The 19,839-nt window shown below is 41.8% G+C and overlaps 2 protein-coding genes across 2 annotated transcripts; both read right to left on the bottom strand.

Moving 5' to 3' along the window:
- Positions 1–128: 128 nt before the first annotated feature.
- On the bottom strand, positions 129–13,285 carry LOC306704135 (immunoglobulin-like domain-containing receptor 2). The gene is made up of 9 exons (XM_079170351.1): positions 13,180–13,285; positions 9,383–9,712; positions 8,595–8,714; positions 5,628–5,684; positions 4,129–4,275; positions 3,882–4,043; positions 2,281–2,482; positions 1,274–1,937; positions 129–632 (listed from the first exon to the last, which is right to left on the bottom strand). The coding sequence occupies exons 1-9, from the start codon at positions 13,217–13,219 to the stop codon at positions 597–599; spliced, it is 1,758 nt and encodes a 585-aa protein (XP_079026477.1). The 5' UTR covers positions 13,220–13,285; the 3' UTR covers positions 129–596.
- Positions 13,286–13,601: 316 nt separating this feature from the next.
- On the bottom strand, positions 13,602–18,120 carry LOC306704538 (cell surface A33 antigen-like). Its single transcript, XM_079170928.1, has 7 exons — positions 17,981–18,120; positions 17,510–17,676; positions 16,267–16,480; positions 15,959–16,123; positions 15,701–15,817; positions 15,493–15,616; positions 13,602–15,315 (listed from the first exon to the last, which is right to left on the bottom strand). Exons 1-7 carry the CDS (start codon positions 18,030–18,032, stop codon positions 14,673–14,675), a joined length of 1,482 nt encoding a protein of 493 aa, XP_079027054.1. The 5' UTR covers positions 18,033–18,120; the 3' UTR covers positions 13,602–14,672.
- Between the last annotated feature and the right edge of the window lie 1,719 nt (positions 18,121–19,839).

Raw genomic sequence — 19,839 nt, 5'->3', positions numbered from 1 at the left:
ATCTTCTCTCTCGGCCAAGATAAATTAACATAGATTCAATAAGAGCGGAGACTTTTTTGAGTTTTCTTTATTGAAAAAGTATTTAAGCAGTGCAATAAAAAAAATCTGCAGAACAAATTCAAGGTACAGTACTTACATACAGTACAATATCAACAACAGACAAACACACAAATACTAAGTGAACCTGAGTTGCAATGTACTGAGTGAGAAGTGTGAAATCTGTAGGAAAATATAAGACTGTGGCATCCTGCAGATAAAACAATTGGCAGATAATGAAAAAAAACAAAAAAACATCTTGGCACTGGTGTCCCTCAACTCAACAAATAAACACATACATGACATCTGTACACGACACGTGAAGAAATGCCCAGATATAACTCATGCACATGAGTAGAAACGTCCTGTACGAGTGCACATTCGTTTCCAAGCATTTTTTCGATCCACCACTGCTGTTTTTTTTGGTGCAGTTATTTTCAGCGAGCGGAGCCAGACTTCACGTGGCTGATGGCAGAACCGTTAGCTTCTCCTGTCTAGCAACAGGACGGTTTAAACGAACGGACTGGCAGTGCTGTGCAGGTGGAGGCTGGGAAAACTTGTCACACTATGAGAGAGTCCCTGCTCAGTGCAGTGCTCTGTTAAAGAAATACACCGAGAGCCACACGTTAGACACTTTGCACTCATGCTCGTGCGAGGTTGCTCTAGTCTGGTGCCTCAGATTATTCACAGAAATCATGCAGCTCAAGCCGTGTTAGTAGCAAAGACTGTGCTACAGGTGGGGTTTTTCTATAATTAGTAAGTTAGTAAGCGTTTGTAACACTGTGAATGTTGCAAGAACAACCAGATTATACTGTGCATTTCTGAGTTAAATCATAAGCGTTGTTTTCAATTGCAAATTTCTGCAAAAAAATATCAAAGATAAAATCATGTCGGAACTAAAATGATATTGATTCAGTGTTAAGACCATTAATCGTGTATGTACATTGCACAAGAGACAATCAAATGATTTACATAATACTGTCAAACATTTCAAATGTCTAAACACAAAGCTGGCGTTATTCTTTTTTATTCTAGTCGTCAACAAATCCCATGAAAAGACCAAAACCAACACCGACAAAACTGAATTAATTATTTGTTTTTGGACTTTTCATTGGATTTGTTGACAATATGAAAAACATCGAATACACAAACTTATCGAGTAACTATTTACAGGATTTAGAGGCTCCTTCCTGAGGAGGAAGAAGCAAGTCCTTTGTTCCTGCTACAAGTAACTCACCAGGTTTCTGCTCCTGTCTCGCTCCTCTCGGCCCCCCTGCTGCAGTGTATGGGACGTTCCCTGGTGGGGGCGGGTGTAACAGAAAGGCCTCATGGTGGGGTCAGTGGTCCTGTATAGCTCTGATCTGGGAGGCTCTGCGGTGCGGTACCGGTCCGTGGTCGGGTCAGCCCTGCGGTGCCGCTCCGCCTCCCGCTCAGAGTACGGAGGCAAAGGGTCCTCCTCCTCTGGGCGGTTGCTGGGCGACCGGCTGTAGTAACTATCCTTTCCCCTGGAGCTGCCTTTAGAGGGAGTGTCACTGTCCTCGTCCGGTCTACAAGCACCTCTGTCCCTTCCTCGCCCCCTGGTCTTGCTGTCCAGCACGCTGCTGAGGAAGGCGTCATCGTATCCTTTGCCTTGGGGCGGTCGACCGGGACGATCGTTGTCCCATGTGTCCCTCCTCTTCTGTGGTAAAGGGGAGGGGCTGCGGCGGACCCAGCCATCATCTTCATCTCTGTAGAAACGCCTGGGAGGGCTGTAATCCCGCTGGTAGACCCGGTCTGGAGGCTCGGCGCGACGACCGCGGGAGCCGTAAGACTGGGCGAAGTCCTCCAGCTCGTCCAGGGAGCCGGTGCGCCCTCTTCTGCCCAACGTCTTCCTCTTCAGGTGCTCTGAGTGGGGGTTCCACCTACAGCCAGGAAGAGCACACAACTCAGCACACAGAGTTTGTATTATAATAATCATACATTTGTGTTTTTGACACCTTGAAAACTACAACACAAGTGCAGGTCATAAAATCAAACATGAAAAGCAGCTTTAAAAAGATGCTTTTCGGTAGCTTGATAGGAGGTTGGTGTGGAAGGAGGTACAGCAAATGTGTGGCTGTAATATCTTTCTTTAACGCCAGAAACACATGGAAAGATCCCATGTAATGGGCACCTGAACTGTCCGGTAAGCGGCAGTAAAACAGTTCATCCACAGTGGTGACCTTTACCCTCCCATAGACACATGCATGCACTGAATAATCATACCTTCTGTCGAGCTCATCGTCTGAGTGGTTGCCTCTGTCCCGCCTGGGCCTTCGACTCTGTGCAGGTGGAGCTGCTCTCATCGTTGAATGGTCGTCGAGGTCTGGGATGGGCGGGAGCGCCTTCATCTGCACCGTCTGATAGGTGTGTCTGAAGTCTGTAGTCCCTCCGTCATGAAGAGAGCTCAGCTCCGAGAGGCTACTGGCTGTTGGCACAGACACATCAGCGGAGCGGCATTTGCTATATTTTCATCATGAAATTCATTTGGAAAAACATTTTTCTGTAACCCGACGCTGGAATACACAACTGCAGCTGTGAAAATGATGTAATGGAACATTTCAGAGCACGATGTGGTCTGCTGGAAGTGCTATGTAGGTGTTTGGGGTAAGAGCATAGTAAATGAGGTGGCTATGACTATATAATCATGAGCACTGATTATAGCTGACTGCAGATTACTGAGTGCAGAAATGTCTCATGTGCCACTTCAGACTTATGTCACAAACAATTTAGATGACAAGTCTGGTATTATTATTTGAGCCCCCTATATTTTCAACAAATCTTACCAAAAACACCAACAACTTTGCATGTGTAGCCAAAGCCTGATATAGCTTATTTCTCTGTTATAGACCTCAAATGATGTGCAAAAACTATAAAAACACATCAATCAATAAATGTTTCTCCAATAAACACGGAAAGTTAATCCCACATAAGACGTCCTCCTGTCATAAATTCCCTCCAAAGCACTAAATGTGTATTAATCCACCGCTGAAAATAGTCCTCAACAAATATCCTATTTACTCCTGTTTCAGTAACTTCTACTAAAAACGTTTTGTCTTTTGTAATTGACTGTGGTATAATCCCATTTATTACACTTTGAGATGTCCTGACAACTTAATCAACTAGGGATGGGCAACATGATAATATGTACCGTGAGGCTATATACGTTTGACCCACTGTTTACCAATACAGTGTACGGAGGCTATCCCTTTAATACTGTGTCTTTTGGGGTATAAGACCAATGTTTCAAATCAATGGGCAGACACACGTTTTTCTCATCTAAGCAAGGACAGTTAGATGTTATGAAATGAATGTAAGGATGAGATGAAAACAAGCTCTTGTTCATTTACACAAACCATGCACATGAACACGGTCACACAGCCACACGGATGACAAGACACTGGCCTAATCTGTGCAGGCTTACGTTTATATGCAGCCGACTTGGCCGAGGGAAAATGAGCCAGGTCCTTCTCAATGTAGTACAGAACTTTCATTGAGTCCTGGTCTGGACTGGCATTCAGTCGATAACCAATGCGGGCTGTGGATGTGGACACACACACAGTACGTACACACACAGGGACATAACCATGCAAGGACACACATATATACATGCAAGTGTCAAATGCACGTTCTTACAAAGGACAAACTAACTCAAATAAGTTAAGACAGCATTTAAATAGCAAAACATGCATGTGGGAGACAGACATTTCTGTATCTTCTAGGTTAGAGACAGACTCGAGGATGAGGGATGATCGATGAAATGCGGGTTAGTCAAGTCAGTGTATCTGAAAGGCAATAAGACAGAGCTACACCTTATAAATACTCACCTCCAGCCAGGTTATTCTCCACTGAGGGGATGGAGGCGATCTTTGTCTCCACATGGGAAGAAGGGGCATGAGGAACAACAGTAGGAACACCAGGAATGTAGTAGGGATACACGGGCATCTGAGCAGGCAGTCCACTCTTTGCCATCTTCCCTGCCTCGTACACTGCAGAGCAACAAAACGATGAGTGACTGCTGTCAGGTTGATACTCAGAACGTTGTGGTAAATAAAGACAGTTTGTGTTTCTCACAGTGTCGTGGACAGCAGCAGGTTTCAGGACAGCAGCAGCAGCTGACGTAGCAGCAGCAGGAGTGAGGACAACACTGGCACCAGCAGATCCCCAACAACAACAGGAACAAGATGCTGCCCAGGACGACAGATCCGACAAACACCCACTCTGGAATATAGAGACACGATATTCTTTGCATTTTTGTTAGACATGGTAGGACTCAGTTAAAGGGATTACACAGGCTACATTATCCAAATGATACGTTTGCTAAAATGTATCCGTCCTTATGACCTCGATGTGACAATTGTATTTCTCTTCCTCATATTTTTTGATCCCTCAGTTTCCTCCCGCTGGAGCTCCAACTGCAGGAATCAGGCTCGGTTGCACCGTTGACAAGCATTAAGAATGACGATATAGAAATAGACAATCTTCTGTCTGTGGTCTCGTTTACTTACGAAGGTCATATAGAACATTGGTAGTAATTGAGACTGTTTCATAACCAGTTAAAAGTTCCTCACGGTAGTTTTAACTTTTGCACTTTAAAATGTTGTTCTTTCTATGTTTTATACAACACACACGGATCTGACAAACCCTCTTCCTTTAAAATGCGGGTACGATAGGTGACAGATAATGCAGCACTATACCTAAAAAAGTCTAAGAGGACAATAAATATGAGCAGTCAGATAATCAGAAACTAATGAACTGAGGTTAATTTGGAAGAAAAAAATAAAGAGGAATGGTAAGATTATTACCCAAAACCTCCACTGTAGAAATTCATCACAGATAAAATTCGTGGTTCAACTTTGACTTGCTGTAAAAGCCAAAGTTTTCTTATGCCATGAGAAGTTATTACAGACATTTTTGGTGCCCTCACTTCTAAACTGATCATCCGACCACTTGTATTTCTTGCCCATTGTTGGAGCGAGCTCATTGTGTTCCCAGATCTCATCAAACATGTCAGCGCTTCCAATAATAATTGGTCAGGACAACGTTAAAAACGACACAAATCATAACCAAGTTGTAATAAGCCATGCTGATGTTTCTGTCATCCCTTCAATGAGACCTCAGAGCATTTAAAAAAAAAAAAAAGGACACTTCAGGAAAACTCAAGGGAACAGTGATTGACTCATATCCATCACATCTCTTAAGTATCCAGACCCTAACAACACACTTCCTCAGGGTGTGCCCAAAAGCCAAATCCACTCAAAACCCCTCGCTAAGTCAACACATATCCCCTGTGGAATTTACATCATGACCAGGATAAAAGATCAAAAATGTGAGTCTAGGAGTTCCTTCTTTATGTAGCTTCAATAACTGACTGTGTGTAGTTTCAGGTTGGGTTAGACTCGACTTTCTGTAAATTTTTCCTCATTTTGATTTGTAACGGTGTAAACATGGGCTCGTGAATTTTGTTAGTAACAGAGGGTTTTGATTGGTTGGTGAGAATTCAAAGTAAGGAAGCAATAAGGAAGCTAGAAGATGACAGGCAGTGAGACGAAAGTGCAGGTGAGGTGCCGTACCTGGCATAATCTCCACATCAAACTCAGGTAGGATATCGTCCTGCTGACCTGTCCTGCCTGCAGAGAGAGGGAGAGCACAGGTGAAGGCCGGCAGAGGAAGCAGAAAGCAAGAGTCAAAAGGTCAGCAGAGTGGCTGTTTAGTGTTCTTTGACTAATTGAGGAACTGGAGGGACAACGTTTTTACATAAATGTCTTGTCTTACATGCTGTCATGAGGATATTTTTTAGCCATGCTAGCAGCGTGGTTTGAGGGATGGTAATGTTGGGGTACGCACATAAATGCCTCCCTGAAGATGAATTATAATAATTAAATTTCTTTGCTAGTGCCATCACCGGGTCTAAATTTGAATCTGCCCAAAGTTTGATTTATGACCAAATACCTGCTGAACTAAAGACATGTATAAGCCTCAGCCTTATTTTGTGTTTAGGCTAATGAGCATGCTAACATTCAAAAATAAAATGGTAAAATGGTAAACAATATATATGCTAGAAATCATCATGATGTCACTGTGAGCATGTTAGCATGCTGACATAAGAGTTTAGCTCAAGTGCGGCTTCACATAGCAGCTAGCATGACTTACCGTCACATGGATCACACTGATATTATTTTGGTGTCAAGAGTTCATGCTCATAAAAAATAATGCTTGGAAGTGTAAAAAAATACTAACCAGTAAACATGAACATAAGTCATGTAAGTCAGAGTTCAGAGTTCAAAATACACTTTACTAATTTTAGCAGGAGGCCAGCAGTGCTATATTTCTTCATTGAGCTGCACAGCATGCATGTGCCTCTCTAGTGGAGTTAAAACTGCTCACAAATTAAACTACACACACGCAACATGCATACAGTCTCAAACACACACACACACACACACACACACACACACATTGAGAGGTTCCATGAGAGGACAAAGAGGTTTTTTGGGAAACTGGGGCACATTCTAGGACAACAATTTAGCATGGGAGCCCATCAAAAGAGGTCACGGACGTTTATACGGCTGTGACACAATATCTCTTTTGTGCTTTACATACAAGATAAACAGGTCAAAAAAAAGAAACATTCAAGGCAGTTGAAAAACTGTAAAATAGAGGAACAATAAGGGGGCTGCGACAGGTGTGCTGGGACTGAGACACAACTGCAGGTGTTGATGTTTTTAGTATGTGTATATCGTGAGATACCGAGGACTATAATTAAAGACGAGTCACTGTCTGATCTGTCTGACTGCAGGGATAGACTAAACACCCGCTGGCTCCAGAGTGTGCTGAGTAGACTGTTACTATGGAGGGGGGAAAAAACAGTGTAACCTTTCCAACTGATAAAAAAAGTAATCTTGGTTCCCTGGCACGTTCATCGACATACCATGAAGCTCAGTAACACTGAGTAACCTGAGAGAGCCGAGGAGCTATGCAGCCCTGAGAGGTTGCGAGGCAGTGAGAGATGCAGGAAGGAGTAATGGAGGAGCGCAGGAGAGGAACTTGCAAGAAAAAAGGCAGCGCAGAGGGAGAAGAATCAATATGAAAGAAAAACTAAAAGAGAGATTAGGGAGATGATGGGGGAAGAACCATTGCAACTTGTTGCTTATTATTTTGACATTTTAGAAAATAGCTGATGTGCTTGCTTGCTGAGAGTTCGGTGACTGACATGTCGGTATGGTAAATATGGAGCTGGAGCCAGCAGCTGGTTATTTTAGCTTAGCATAAGGACTGGAAACGGGGGGCAACAGGTAGCTTACACAATATAACTATTTTGTTAACTGTGTTACAAAAAGTTTAAAATCATCAATTTGTGTTTTTTACGGGAGGTTATGTGCAGACTATTTATAGTTAAAACAAACAAATTATAACATGTATAGTTCAGCATTATTAAGCTGGTATTTAGTTATTTTCGAACAGCGCCAAGCTCGCTGTTTCCAATCTTTATTGCTAAATTAAACTAAAATAACTGCTGTCAGCAGCTTGATATTGAACTGACAGATATGAGAGTGGTATCAATTTCCTCATCTGATTCTCTGAAACAAAGCAAAAAGCGATTACATTTTGGTGTATAAAATTGGTAAGTTTGTGAGATCTGAAAATGTAAGGAAATGCTAATCTGGCACTGAAGTGGTTTTACACACTTTCTAATTCCAGTGTCTAATTCCAACATGGCAAAACCAAAACCCAGTGTAGTCTTGTTATTCTCACATGTTTAACCTCTCCCCTCTTCTCTCCTGTGAGCTGATTATAATCAGATTAATGCTCGGTGGAGGAGGACTGTATGAATGAGCAGACTTTAACACTACAGGGTTAGCCAAAGTTTAAGGAGGAAAACCCTTTTGGGTGACTGTTGTTAGAGTTTAGTCCCCTTTTCTACGTCTCTCTCTTCATGTCGACACCAGCGGCAGCCCTCAACGTGCCCCGGCCTCCTGCGTAAAAGCACTTTGCCATGGTAACAGCTTAAGGAGTGGCTTTGGCAACAATGGTCTCCACAGTTCTACCGTGGACGGGCTGCTTCAAGTGTCATTGACAGAAGATGAAGGATCTCTGACGTTCAGCACCAAAACGTTAGCTGTTCATTAATTAGCAAACCGAATACAAACATAATATGATCACACACAAACAGCCGCACATATCATCCCATACAGTGTTGAAGCTGTACAAACACTGACGTACTGTAATGTAACTGGCTTAAGATGTCGCTAGAGTACAGTCCAGTACACAATACCAGAGATGGAGAGTACTACATTTACTTAAGTACTCTACTTGAGTACAATTTTGACATACTTTACTGAAGCATTTTTAAATTAAAGTCCACTTCGACCCCGTAGCCTAAACCGTGTAAAGAGGGAAACGCCATCCATGGAAACTGTTGTAAAGACACTTTGGAACGCAGAGCAACAAAGAAACTATTTCTAAAACCTTCACCAACATATGGAACGAAACTTCACTGAGCTTAATATGGAACCAAACATTTAGGCATTTAGGCATACCGAGCACCAGTAACTCCAGCTGGGCCTCATTCTTCCCCTCCAGATCATCAGCAATGACGACTTTACAGAAGTACACTCCACTGTCTCCCCACTGCAGCTCCCCGATACGCAGGTCTGCTTCTGCACAGAGACCAAGAAGAGAGAGGTGAGGTCATGTTCACAGAGCAGGTCAGTGTTTAGTCGCTGTATTTGTGAATCACAATGGATTAACGTTGACAACAAACTGACTATGATGACATTGTGAAACAGCTTTTGGATGCAGACCACATTGACACCTTTGTAGTGATGTATGACCGATGCGTTGTGTTTGAAAATGTTCAATACTAGCGCTTCTACGATACCTGAGTTTCAGTATCTGTACCAAAACTACTATTTAAGAAGTATTAACATGTTTTTCTACTAAACTCTTTTCATCGTTTGATAAAAGAGATTAATTCATCATGTTGGTGAACCTTTATCTTATTTACTGTATCAAATGACGACAGGAGGGCATTGTTGAATGTTGGTGTGTCCCATTGACGCATCTGGATAAAAGACGGGTGTTTTGTCTTGATAAGGCCTGAGGTTTTACAAGGAGGCATACATGAATAGAAGTGAGAGCAGGAGGTTGTGATCCTGTGTGTGTGTGTGTGTGTGTACTCTATTGTGAGACAAAGACAAAAGAGGTTTATTTAAAGAACAGGAAACACAACTAACAGTCAGCTCTGAGTCCTGCGAGCAGTCATCAAACAGCTGCAGCAACTCTTTTTCCTAAATTCATAACTTTAAGATAAGAATGATGACATTACTGTTGACGATGGCGATGTCTCTTCCTTTGTAGTGCTCAGCCAGCGTCATGGAGGCTCCCTGCGCCGAGGCCACAACCCGAACCGTGCGGCTGCTGTCGGAGCACTCCAGGTGAGACGCGGCGCCCAGCTCGGAGGCCTGGACGCCCAGACTCTCGGGCAGGGTGAAGGACTCTCGTGTGCGGTCTCGGCAGTAGGACTTGTACCACCACTGCACCACCGGGTTCTGAGTGGAGGCCGTTTGGTACTGGCACGGGAGGACCACGGACTGGAAGAGCATCGCAAACCGCTGCTTCTCCCGCACTGTGACATGCACGCCATCGCACACACACACTGACAAGAGAAGAGAGAAAGGAAATGCAAATAAGTTCTGTGGTTGTGACAAATAGGTCTATATATAGAGCTACTGTCTCCAGGAGACGTGATTTGACTATTCAGAGAGTCGTGCAAATATTGTTCAAAGATTAAAAAAAAAAAGTGTGCAGTAAAGTTCAAACACAGCATTTATCAGCATTGAGAAATACCAGGTTCTCCTATTTGACCCACAGTAATCAACACCAGGCTCCTTCACAGAGTTTATTCACTCATTTCATAACCCAGAGAGGAGTTTCTCCCCCAGAATGACCATTAAAGGGGGACTATCAACTTCCAACTATATCTAAATTATGAATTTGATTAAGCAATTAATTGTATGGACAGAAAATAGTGGAAAACATTTATAGAAAAAAGAATTTCCTTTAGATCCAACGTGACATCATCCAATTGCAATTTATGTCCAACCAACAGTCGAAACCAATGAGAGAAAAGGTAAAGAAACAAATCCTTACATCTGAGAAGCTGTAACCATGTTTGGCATTTGTGCTTAATAAATTACTTAAATTAATAAGATTCATGATTTCAACCCTGATTAACTAATGCACACAACAACGGCAATACATCATAAAGGTTGTGAGGTCCTGCTTTTGTTGAAACTGGTTTTAAGAGGTTTTGATTTAAGTGGGGTGTTATTAAGAGCAGATTCTAGTAAGGCTGATTCTTAATGAATCAATTAATGGTCTATAAAAGGTCAGAAAATAGAGAAAAATGCTTAGTGTCATTAAAGCTTAAAGACAAACAGTTCAAAACCCAAAGATATTCAGTTTACTATCAAATAAGACCAAGAATAGCGGCACAATCTTCACAATTTAGAAGCTGAAATTTAAATAGTTAATCCAGTAATCAACTAATTGTTTCAGCTCTGTAGTCATATTTACTCTACCCTCATTGATATAAGTGAGGTGGCCAAATCATTGCAGGACTGTTGCACTAAACTTGAGAGTAGACAAAAACAAGTATAAAGACAGGAAGAGGATGCAGATGACATCCTGACGTTACAGGAGAAACAGCTGTGCCTCTTCTTTGTCTGTGCGGGTGATCCACTGCACCTGGGAGATATTTAGCTTCATATTAAAACGGGAGCAAAGACAGGAACAGAGATTAGGCTCTGCTGCTCGGTACCAGGGTCAGGAAGGTTAAATTCCAGTGTGTGTGGGGGGCTGGGGAGGCCTTTGGAGAGGCAGGGGGTTGTCATCACAGAGGGAGGGGATGGAGAGGTCGGATACTCGCGGGGGCTTTCTGCAAGTCATATTAGCTCTAGGTGGGGCAGGAACTCCCTCTAAACATTTCCCAGAAAGACAGGAAATCAAAACAAAACAAGTCCACCAGCCTGACTCTCCTTAGGTCTGTGTTTATCATTCATCGCTTTTCCTAGTTTCATTCTAACATGAACCCAAGACTGCTTCTATCCAGGCCACTATTAAGACTGCAACTAAGAGTTCATTTCAATTCATTTCAATTAATCGTGTTTAGTCTTTGAAATTGTGGGAAAAATGCCCAATGTGACGTCTTCAGATGTCGTGTTTAGTTGTCCGACTAACAGTCCAAATCTCAAAGACTTTCAGTTTACAATAATGGTTGTCATTTCTGCTTGAAAAATAAAAAGTTTAGAAAAAATTGTTGACAATTCTTATTATTATATCGGATCAGCTCACGTTTCAAACTAGTATGCTAATGTTTCCTGACCTAAAACTTAAGTAAATCAGGCGACTTTAATGATAAACTGAGTATGGTCAGATGAGCTTCTTCAGGTTTTCTAAACATTATCTGCATATTTCCAAGTACAGCGGTGGAGCCAGATGATTTTATACAGGATAAGAGAACAAGAGGAGGGGTGACCGAGCTCCTAAGTTCCTCCCATGAGAGAGCTCTGGTCTTCTCTTTGTTTCCTTTTTTTTTCATGGACCGGTCCATTGTAAGGGCTAAGCCGCCCCCTCCTCTCTGTCCCACTTGAGGAGCAGAGAGGGGGAGGAGGTCACAGGCTCCCAGCCAATAAGAGCATCTGGCCTCCTCCAGCTGGGTGTGAGCAGACCAATTAACTGCTAGAGATTTGAACCAAACCGTTACTCCATGAATGGCCTCAGTCTGAGGTGAGAGGATGTTCTGTAAATGATTGTTTATCATCAGGTGTGACTCACTGTAGGTTAATGAACAGGTTACAGAGACTGCAGACAGTCTCCTCCTCCACCTGTATGCAAACTAAAGGCATCGTTTCAACATTAGACCTCCCTTTAAAACAGTGCATTGTCACAAAAGCACTCCAGGTCAGAGCTCTGCCGCTGAACGCTGCATGTTTCCTGAACACGGTCAGACGTTTCCTCTCCAGAGCTGTCACATTTCCTGCTTTTACTGCAACGTACATTCCTTCACGTTGACTCATTAGACCCAACAAAGAAACACCAATAAGACTGAATACAGTCTCCATGTTTGATTAAGGATTTCAAAGCAATTTGACAGCAACAATCATAACGTTTGTGGCAAGTGAAGTGAGTATATTTGGTGCTACACGCACAGATTCACAGGTATATATGCCCAGCCCTATTGAGACCTTATGTACACTTTATGGTCCCTAAATAAAGTTTTATAGGTAAAGGAATATAGTATGGGGCTGAAACTAATGTCTTTTTTTCATTTTGATGTATCTGTCAATCATCATTCTTGATTAATTGATTACAATTATCTATAACATGTCAGAACAGTGACAAATGCCTGTTATACTTCCCCACACCCCAAGTTGTTCGGGGTGCTTGTTTTATTTGATCAACAGAAAAAACATAGTTTACTTTCATAAATGACGAAGGCAAACATCAAATCATCATATTTGAGAGCATGAGACCAGGGAATGTTTGACCTTTTTGGCTTGTGAATTGAAGCAACCAATCAATTATCAGAATAGTTTCAAATGAATGTTCCGTTTATCGATTTATCGAGTAATTGTTGCAGCTCTATCTTACATTGCACATTTAAAGTACAGCTCTCCCTCTAAATGTACAATCATGCCTTAATATCGTAAACGGTGGTGGTGTTCAACACAGTTAGGCCTGTAACATCATAACTATAAGCCCCTATAGGCCCAGTGGATATTATTAACATATCTGTGTAGGTCTATACCACAGTGTAAAATCAATACCAGACAGTATTAATCCCTTGATTATTAGGGTCGTCACATAAACCACATAACTTGTTACTGAATCGTTAAAACACGATTCAAAACATCTGTAAAATGACGCCTTCAATAAGATTAGAAAATAAGAAAAAGGTTAAACCATAAAATAAGCACTTTACTGAGTCTCGTGCTCGGCAGAGACGGTGCCTGCTCGCCGTTAGCGATACGTTTACAGGATCAACAACCTGTTGCGCTGTCGTCGTAAAGATGATACATTTAAGTGAAGAAGGCATATTTAAGTGAAGGGAACGAGACTTACCCGATGCGCACAGTAAAATAGCCAGCCGGTAAAAGTTCATTCTACAGTCCGTTTTATGGTAAAGTGCAGTTAATCCGCATGTTGGTCATTCTGGTTGTCCGCTCACTGCAGCGGTAAGACTGCGACTAACGGGACTGTACCACTTCATAGGTGAGTCCAAACACAGCACTGATCCGATAAAGGCCTGTAACTCCGGTGCAACAATGTATATACAACACAATATTTAGTAGAGTTGTTTCTTTAGTTTGTATATGTGTGGAGTCTAATTTTGATTTTCTGCAGCGGGTGTAGTGGCAGGCCTCCCGGGAAGAGTCGAGAGGTTTTCCCGGTGGGGAGGTGGAAGAGGGAGGGGGGGCAGCTCCGTGAGTGAATCAGTCACACTTGGCTGTGAGTTTTGAGGAATTTCACTGCACAGAAACGGCAACATTTGACCCACTTTTCTTTTATTGAACTCGATTAGTTTTTCTTCATGTACAAAAATGCAATTTGACATTAGGGGGAATCATTTATCACACAAAAACATTTAGAAAAAGTTGCACACAAAGATCACACGCAGTAAAAAAACTAACCTACACAAAGACACGTTAAAAATAAGCATTCAAATCTAAAATAAATCTAATACATGTGCAGCTGAGGCACTTTATTATTCTCGAGCACAAACTACAGGTTAAACCTAAAATCAAAGATAATGTACACATTTTATATGGTTGAGTGAAAAAAGTACAATCCCTTTTGCCTGAAACAATGTTTTAACAACAATCCCCAAATTACTGCAGTAGATATTTGGCCTGAATATGTGAGCTGTATACGTATGTATTTAATGATTGGATGGTGTTCAATGACCAATTCAATTGAGATAGGCACTGGACAAGTTTTTATGGAAAAAAAACACAAAAAAACATCAACACTACAAAGGGTATGATGACACTATAAACTTTATGACATAACCTGGCACTAAAAGCCCTTTCAGACACAATGCGACAATGGCACCACTCCGCTCTGAAACCCATATTTCCAATGGCTTGGGGATAGCTTTTTGCTGCGTTGAGCAAAGTGCATGCGTGAATATCTGTGTGGCTAAGAGAAATGAGGCAGCCAGCCAGGCACAGAAGGCAAAATAAAGGAAAAACTAATTTTGTGTGTGTCTGAATTTCCTGAACTGTCCAACACAAGTTTGTGCTATTATCAAGACCTCGGGATGAAAGCCCTTTAGAAACACGTTTCCTGCCAACCAGGCACAGCAGGTGTGCTAGCAGGGCTAGTGCTAGCGCTTGCTTCTTAGCAAGGGACAGTTACATCTTCATTGCTGGAAAAACTCCACCTACTTTGCTACACCTAGTCTGATGTGTGCTGAACCAAGCGGTGTGTGGAGCTCAAATCGCATCGTGTCTGAGAGCTTTTAGGTCAATCCCTAAACCCAGTCAAATATTTTTAGTGCATAAAAAAAAAAAATACAATTTGAGGGCATGTAGACATTCAGTAACACAAGGTTATTAATACCGGTTTCTGTTTTGATCGTCGATGTAATCGAGGCGATCGCGGCTTCCGCGGTCACGCCGCTCGTCGAGGCGATCCCGACTACCTCGGTAAGTATCGCGTTGATCGTCAAGGCGGTCACGACTACCACGGTAAGTATCGCGTTGATCGTCAAGGCGGTCACGACTACCACGGTAAGTATCACGTTGATCGTCAAGGCGATCACGACTACCACGGTAAGCATCGCGTTGATCGTCAAGCCGATCGCGGCTCCCAGTGTAATGATCGCGCTGATCGCCGAGTTTATCACGACTCCCAGTTTCACGGCTACGTTTTTCATCAAGACGATCGCGACTGCCACCGTAACGATCACGTTCGTCATCGAGGTTATCGCGACTTCCACGGTGGTGATTGTGCTGGCTGTCCTGGTAACGTCGAGAGTCTACATCATTGCCCTTGCCGTCATTCTTTTCTTTACCGCTATTGTAACTGTGTTGGTCGTCCTCCAACTTACTACTAACGATGTAGTTGTTTTTAGGAACAGAGTCCTTGTCTTCAGACTGGTCGACCGGCTTTGTCTCGCTGCTTGACTTGTCGTCACAGTACTGCTCTCCTGCTTCAGGAGCATCTCTGTCATAAAACGCAGCTTCTTTGGGGATACTAACAGACAAACAGGGGCAAAATACACAAAACAAAGAGAACATGGTTAGGTTGGGTTGTTGGATGACCTAATTAAAGCACCTGTAAACCCCACTTAGATACTAACAATGAATAGACTAACATTAGTGTTGTTGGTGGTTTACAGTGGCAGAAACACACAGGATATATCACACATACCCTTCAGCATATTTGTCCTTTTTGCCCTTTTTCTTGCAGTAACAGAAGATTAAGATCCCCAGCAACACCAGACCTGCGAGGACTCCTCCAATTATAGCTGCAGTGGACCCAACGTTCATGCTGCCTGAGGAGAAAGGAGGAAAGACGAAAGTCTTTAACACTTAGCCCAGCACTCAGATTAGCAGGTAAATCATGTTAAAACACTCACCGGGTGTCACAGCTAAAGTAAAGTTACAACTGTTGGAACCAATCCGATTTGCTGATGTGCAAATGTAGAACCCAGATGTTTCTCTGGAAATATTGAAGAGAGCTAGAGCTCCATCCTCTGCAAAATAATGACAACAATTAGGCTAAACAATTCTGAGATGATGGGCCATTCTTTCCATTCACACTAATGAGGGGAACTCTCCAGCAGCCTCCCAAAATGCGTGCTTCAAAGTAACACATGGATGGTTGAAATGCATACTTTCGGTTGTCTTCGGTGGAAATGCTTTGCGAACGTTTTCCACACTGTAGCTGGTCCATTCATATAGGGGTTCAGGTGATCCCTCCTCCGACATGCAGGTGAGAGTGATGTTGTTCCAGTACGCTGCTTCTCCCTGAATCCTGCAGATCGGCTTAGAGGGAGGCACTGGAAGAAAACATAGAGTTTAACTAAAAGGATTCAATCACTTTGCAGAACTTTGCAAGCAGAATTGATCTGACACCCTTATGGAGACAAATGCAATTATTCACAATGGACAGACTTAAAACATGTCAGTGGTTCATTCTTACCCAGGACTAAAAGGGACGTGGTGGCAGATGTTGTTCCCTCATCATCGTTGGGGATCATGACACTGCATTGGTAACTGCGGCTGTCCTGCATGTTCACCTTTGTTAAGCGCAGTGTGCTCACTTGTCTGTCAACGTCAACCTCCACAAAGGCTCTGCCTTCATAATCAGGTGCAATGTCAATCGGATTGTTTATAAAGTAGGTGGCCACTAAGAGCTGGAGAAATAAACACAAACATATTATACATATCACTGATCACTATAATATACTAATACAATATGGTAATAACTCAGTATTCACCAGCATCTTAATATTATAATCAATGGGATGCCACATAATGTTTAAGGATCGTATGCTGTACAATATGGGACCCCAACATGTTCAATGTTAAATTAATAAATAAATAAGACATTATGAAATAAATAGGATAAATAAATAGCATTACAATATGTAAATTAATTAAACCCTAACCTTAACCCTTGCCACGATACTATTTTTTATACTATTTATTATCACTATTTATCAAAAATACTAAATTATGTGTTTAGTGCAAAGTTTTGCTGAATGAACTGTCGCATAAATTCTCCGTCTTATAAACGTCTAATGTGTGCAGCAGTTGGTTATGTGGAAGATGCAATCTTTACTTATTCATAGGACAAAGGTCATAACCGCTATAAACGCCTTGGAACTTATCCAGTGTCACATTCAGCTAAAGCAAAGAGGACAGCTCCTTATGGGAAGAGGACAGCTCCTTGCCTCAGCGAATCATTGTCCATTTTAAGAAGGACATTGCCACAATCTTGATATAACTTTAGTCTATGTTACTACAAACTAAAAAAAATCCCTGGTTTAGCAGTTGTCTCAGTGTGGGTGTAGTTTTCTGAGAATGTTAATAGATTGTAATATACACAATAATATCAACATAAAATAAATATGTTACTATTTGGATGTTTATTACTGATAAGTAGCAATATGCGGATCCTACACTTCCCATAATGCCGCTCAAATGCAGACACTCCCTGTTAAGTAAACACCTGCGTCTTTCACACCCCATGACCCCAGTTTCAGTTTCTGCTGTAATTGTGCAGCTGAGATAAATACAAGCAGCACTCCAAAGGACGAGTTAACTGATCTTTCCATTTAAAATGAGTAGAGTTCCCCTTTCGTATAGCTCCCCACACAAGGCTGTATTTAGAAGATGTTATAACCACACATTGCACACGCAGTTCTAGTTAAACCTCTCACCATTGGTTCACCAGCATTGTCAGGGTAACCTTCCCATGTGAGGACGAGTGCGTTGGCGACCGGTCTGGCTGGGATGAAGGAACAGGTCAAAGTAATATCACCTTCTCTTGCAACCTCATATCCTTTCTCTGGAATAGAAACCTGCATACTCCTGCAGCAGGGGAGTACTGAAACAAAAGAAATATGTAATGTCGCTTGCCCAGTCATAGCTTATTTGGTATTTTTGAAAGAATTGGTAGATACTTTGTTTATTTAATAAAAACTACTCACTACACTATGTTTGTATGACTAAATATAACATACACCGTGTTTCTCTTGAAGGTAGATTGAATAAATGGTTTGAGTTCAACACAATCCTGCTTCCGGTTGAGTAGCAAGAAGTTGGATGAATGATTAACAGAGGTGATAATATAATAAAGGTGTGGTGGTGGTTTATCGGAAAAATAGAAAGAATACACGCATGAAACTTACCTGTGACGATCAGAAATAGCTTTCGCCATCCAAACTGCCTCTTTGTAGTCATTGCTGAATGAGGGTAGAAACGTTCAGCAGGTAAAAAATCTGAGATTGAAGGTCTCAGTCCAAGAGCAAGAGTCCGCCCAACCTTCACGGTGAACTCCCAGGTATGGAGAAGTGAACATTTCCAGGTAATAAGTGAACAGCTTTAGGTCACATGTCACCAGAGGACCAATCATTGACCTGCTATACCCTTGATCATACCTGCCTATTGCAGATGTATTTAAAATGGAGGGGGCTAGACAACAAGAAATACTTAAATTATAAAATACAAGTGACAGAGACAAACAAATAGAGACGATAACTGATCCCTGATACAGCACAGACAGACATGTAGACATATGGACGGACAGGTGGATAGATAGATGCAAATCAGTCAATGTAAAACTAATGTCAACAACAGTGTACAAAGAAAATAAACTATAGCCAATCTGAAACAAATGATTTAACTGATCACAGTCAGTAACCAAGTTGCTCCACATTTTAATGGATTTTGACCTCCCCAGAAAGTTACAATGTGTCCCCACACCTGCTGCTGTACTCAGTTTGACCTGCAGGCTGCAGTATTGCACTGACAGTGATGCTGCGTGCGTTCAATACAAAATAGGTTATGTCTGACCTATAAATGTATCACGGCACAAACACTATTAAAAGAACAGGAATGTAATTGAAAAGATAATGACCTTTGACCTTGTTGCTTTAACTTGCTGTGGTATGAGGTGAAAGGCAGAAGGTGTGATGGGAAACTGGACTGATGGATTGGTTTTAAAATGGTGACTTGCTGTGTAATAGGACAGATGTGACCTTGGTAACAAGACAGTGTGTGCTCATTCAGTGGCTTTTGGTGACATGAGGTTGCGAATTTAGGCTTGATTCTGGACATTGATACAATCCTACGTGGGCCAACAAGTCAGCTGTGTTTAAGCAGGCTTTTGAGTCATAACATAAAACATTTGTTGTGTGTGAGAGGGAACTTAGATTTCACATACAAGGCTCCCAAACTAAAAACTGAATTTCTCTACACCACCAAAAACACAATTTGTACACAGTGATGGAAGAAATATTCTGTAAAAGTAGAATATGAAATACATTGCAAGTGAAATTCCTATGTTCAAAAATCCTACTTAGGTAAAAGTACAATAGGATTACCTGCAAAAACATGGTAGAGTATCTAAAGTAAATGTACTCGTTCTGCAGAGACCGTTGATACATTATAAAAACGTTATTGCTTCGAAATGATTTGAATAAAGTATGAACACATTCACTAAGTCTGCAGCGGGTAAAGGATGTAATTGGCTAATGTTTTTATCTATTTTTCCTACTGTTCCAGGTGCTTCTTACTTTCCAATCAATTCTGTATGGTATGAAAATGAATTTGCAGACGTTCACAAGCTGAGCACAGCCAGATAAACCTGCTGAGGGACCCGAGGCAAACATTAGCCGTTGTGACCCTATTAACCCCGTGTGTGTTGTGTAGGCACCCTGTTTCCTCTCATCATGCACGGTGCTCACAGTAGACGACGCATAATAACTTCACTACCGAGAAACTTACTAATACTCCTATGCTAGAATACTAATTGGCAACAGGTTTTCCAGGTGTTGATTTGTTTTTTTGTATTTATGAATATATGTGAGCACAATTTCAACAGAAAAATAAGGGTATTAATCTAAATTTTGACGCAAGGCACCATCACAAGACAGGGCTACATCATTAGGTAGGACTATTAATTGATACAGAACATTTGTGGTGCAAATTTGCTATTAATCAAATTAGCAAAACCAATTGGCGTGCAGTGGACGTGGGCCTAACCGGT

This window comes from Pholis gunnellus (assembly GCF_910591455.1).
Source record: "Pholis gunnellus genome assembly, chromosome: 12".
NCBI classification, from domain to species: Eukaryota; Metazoa; Chordata; class Actinopteri; order Perciformes; family Pholidae; genus Pholis; species Pholis gunnellus.
Note: the sequence above shows the minus strand (reverse complement) of the source record. Positions and strands in the feature narration are given on the sequence as shown.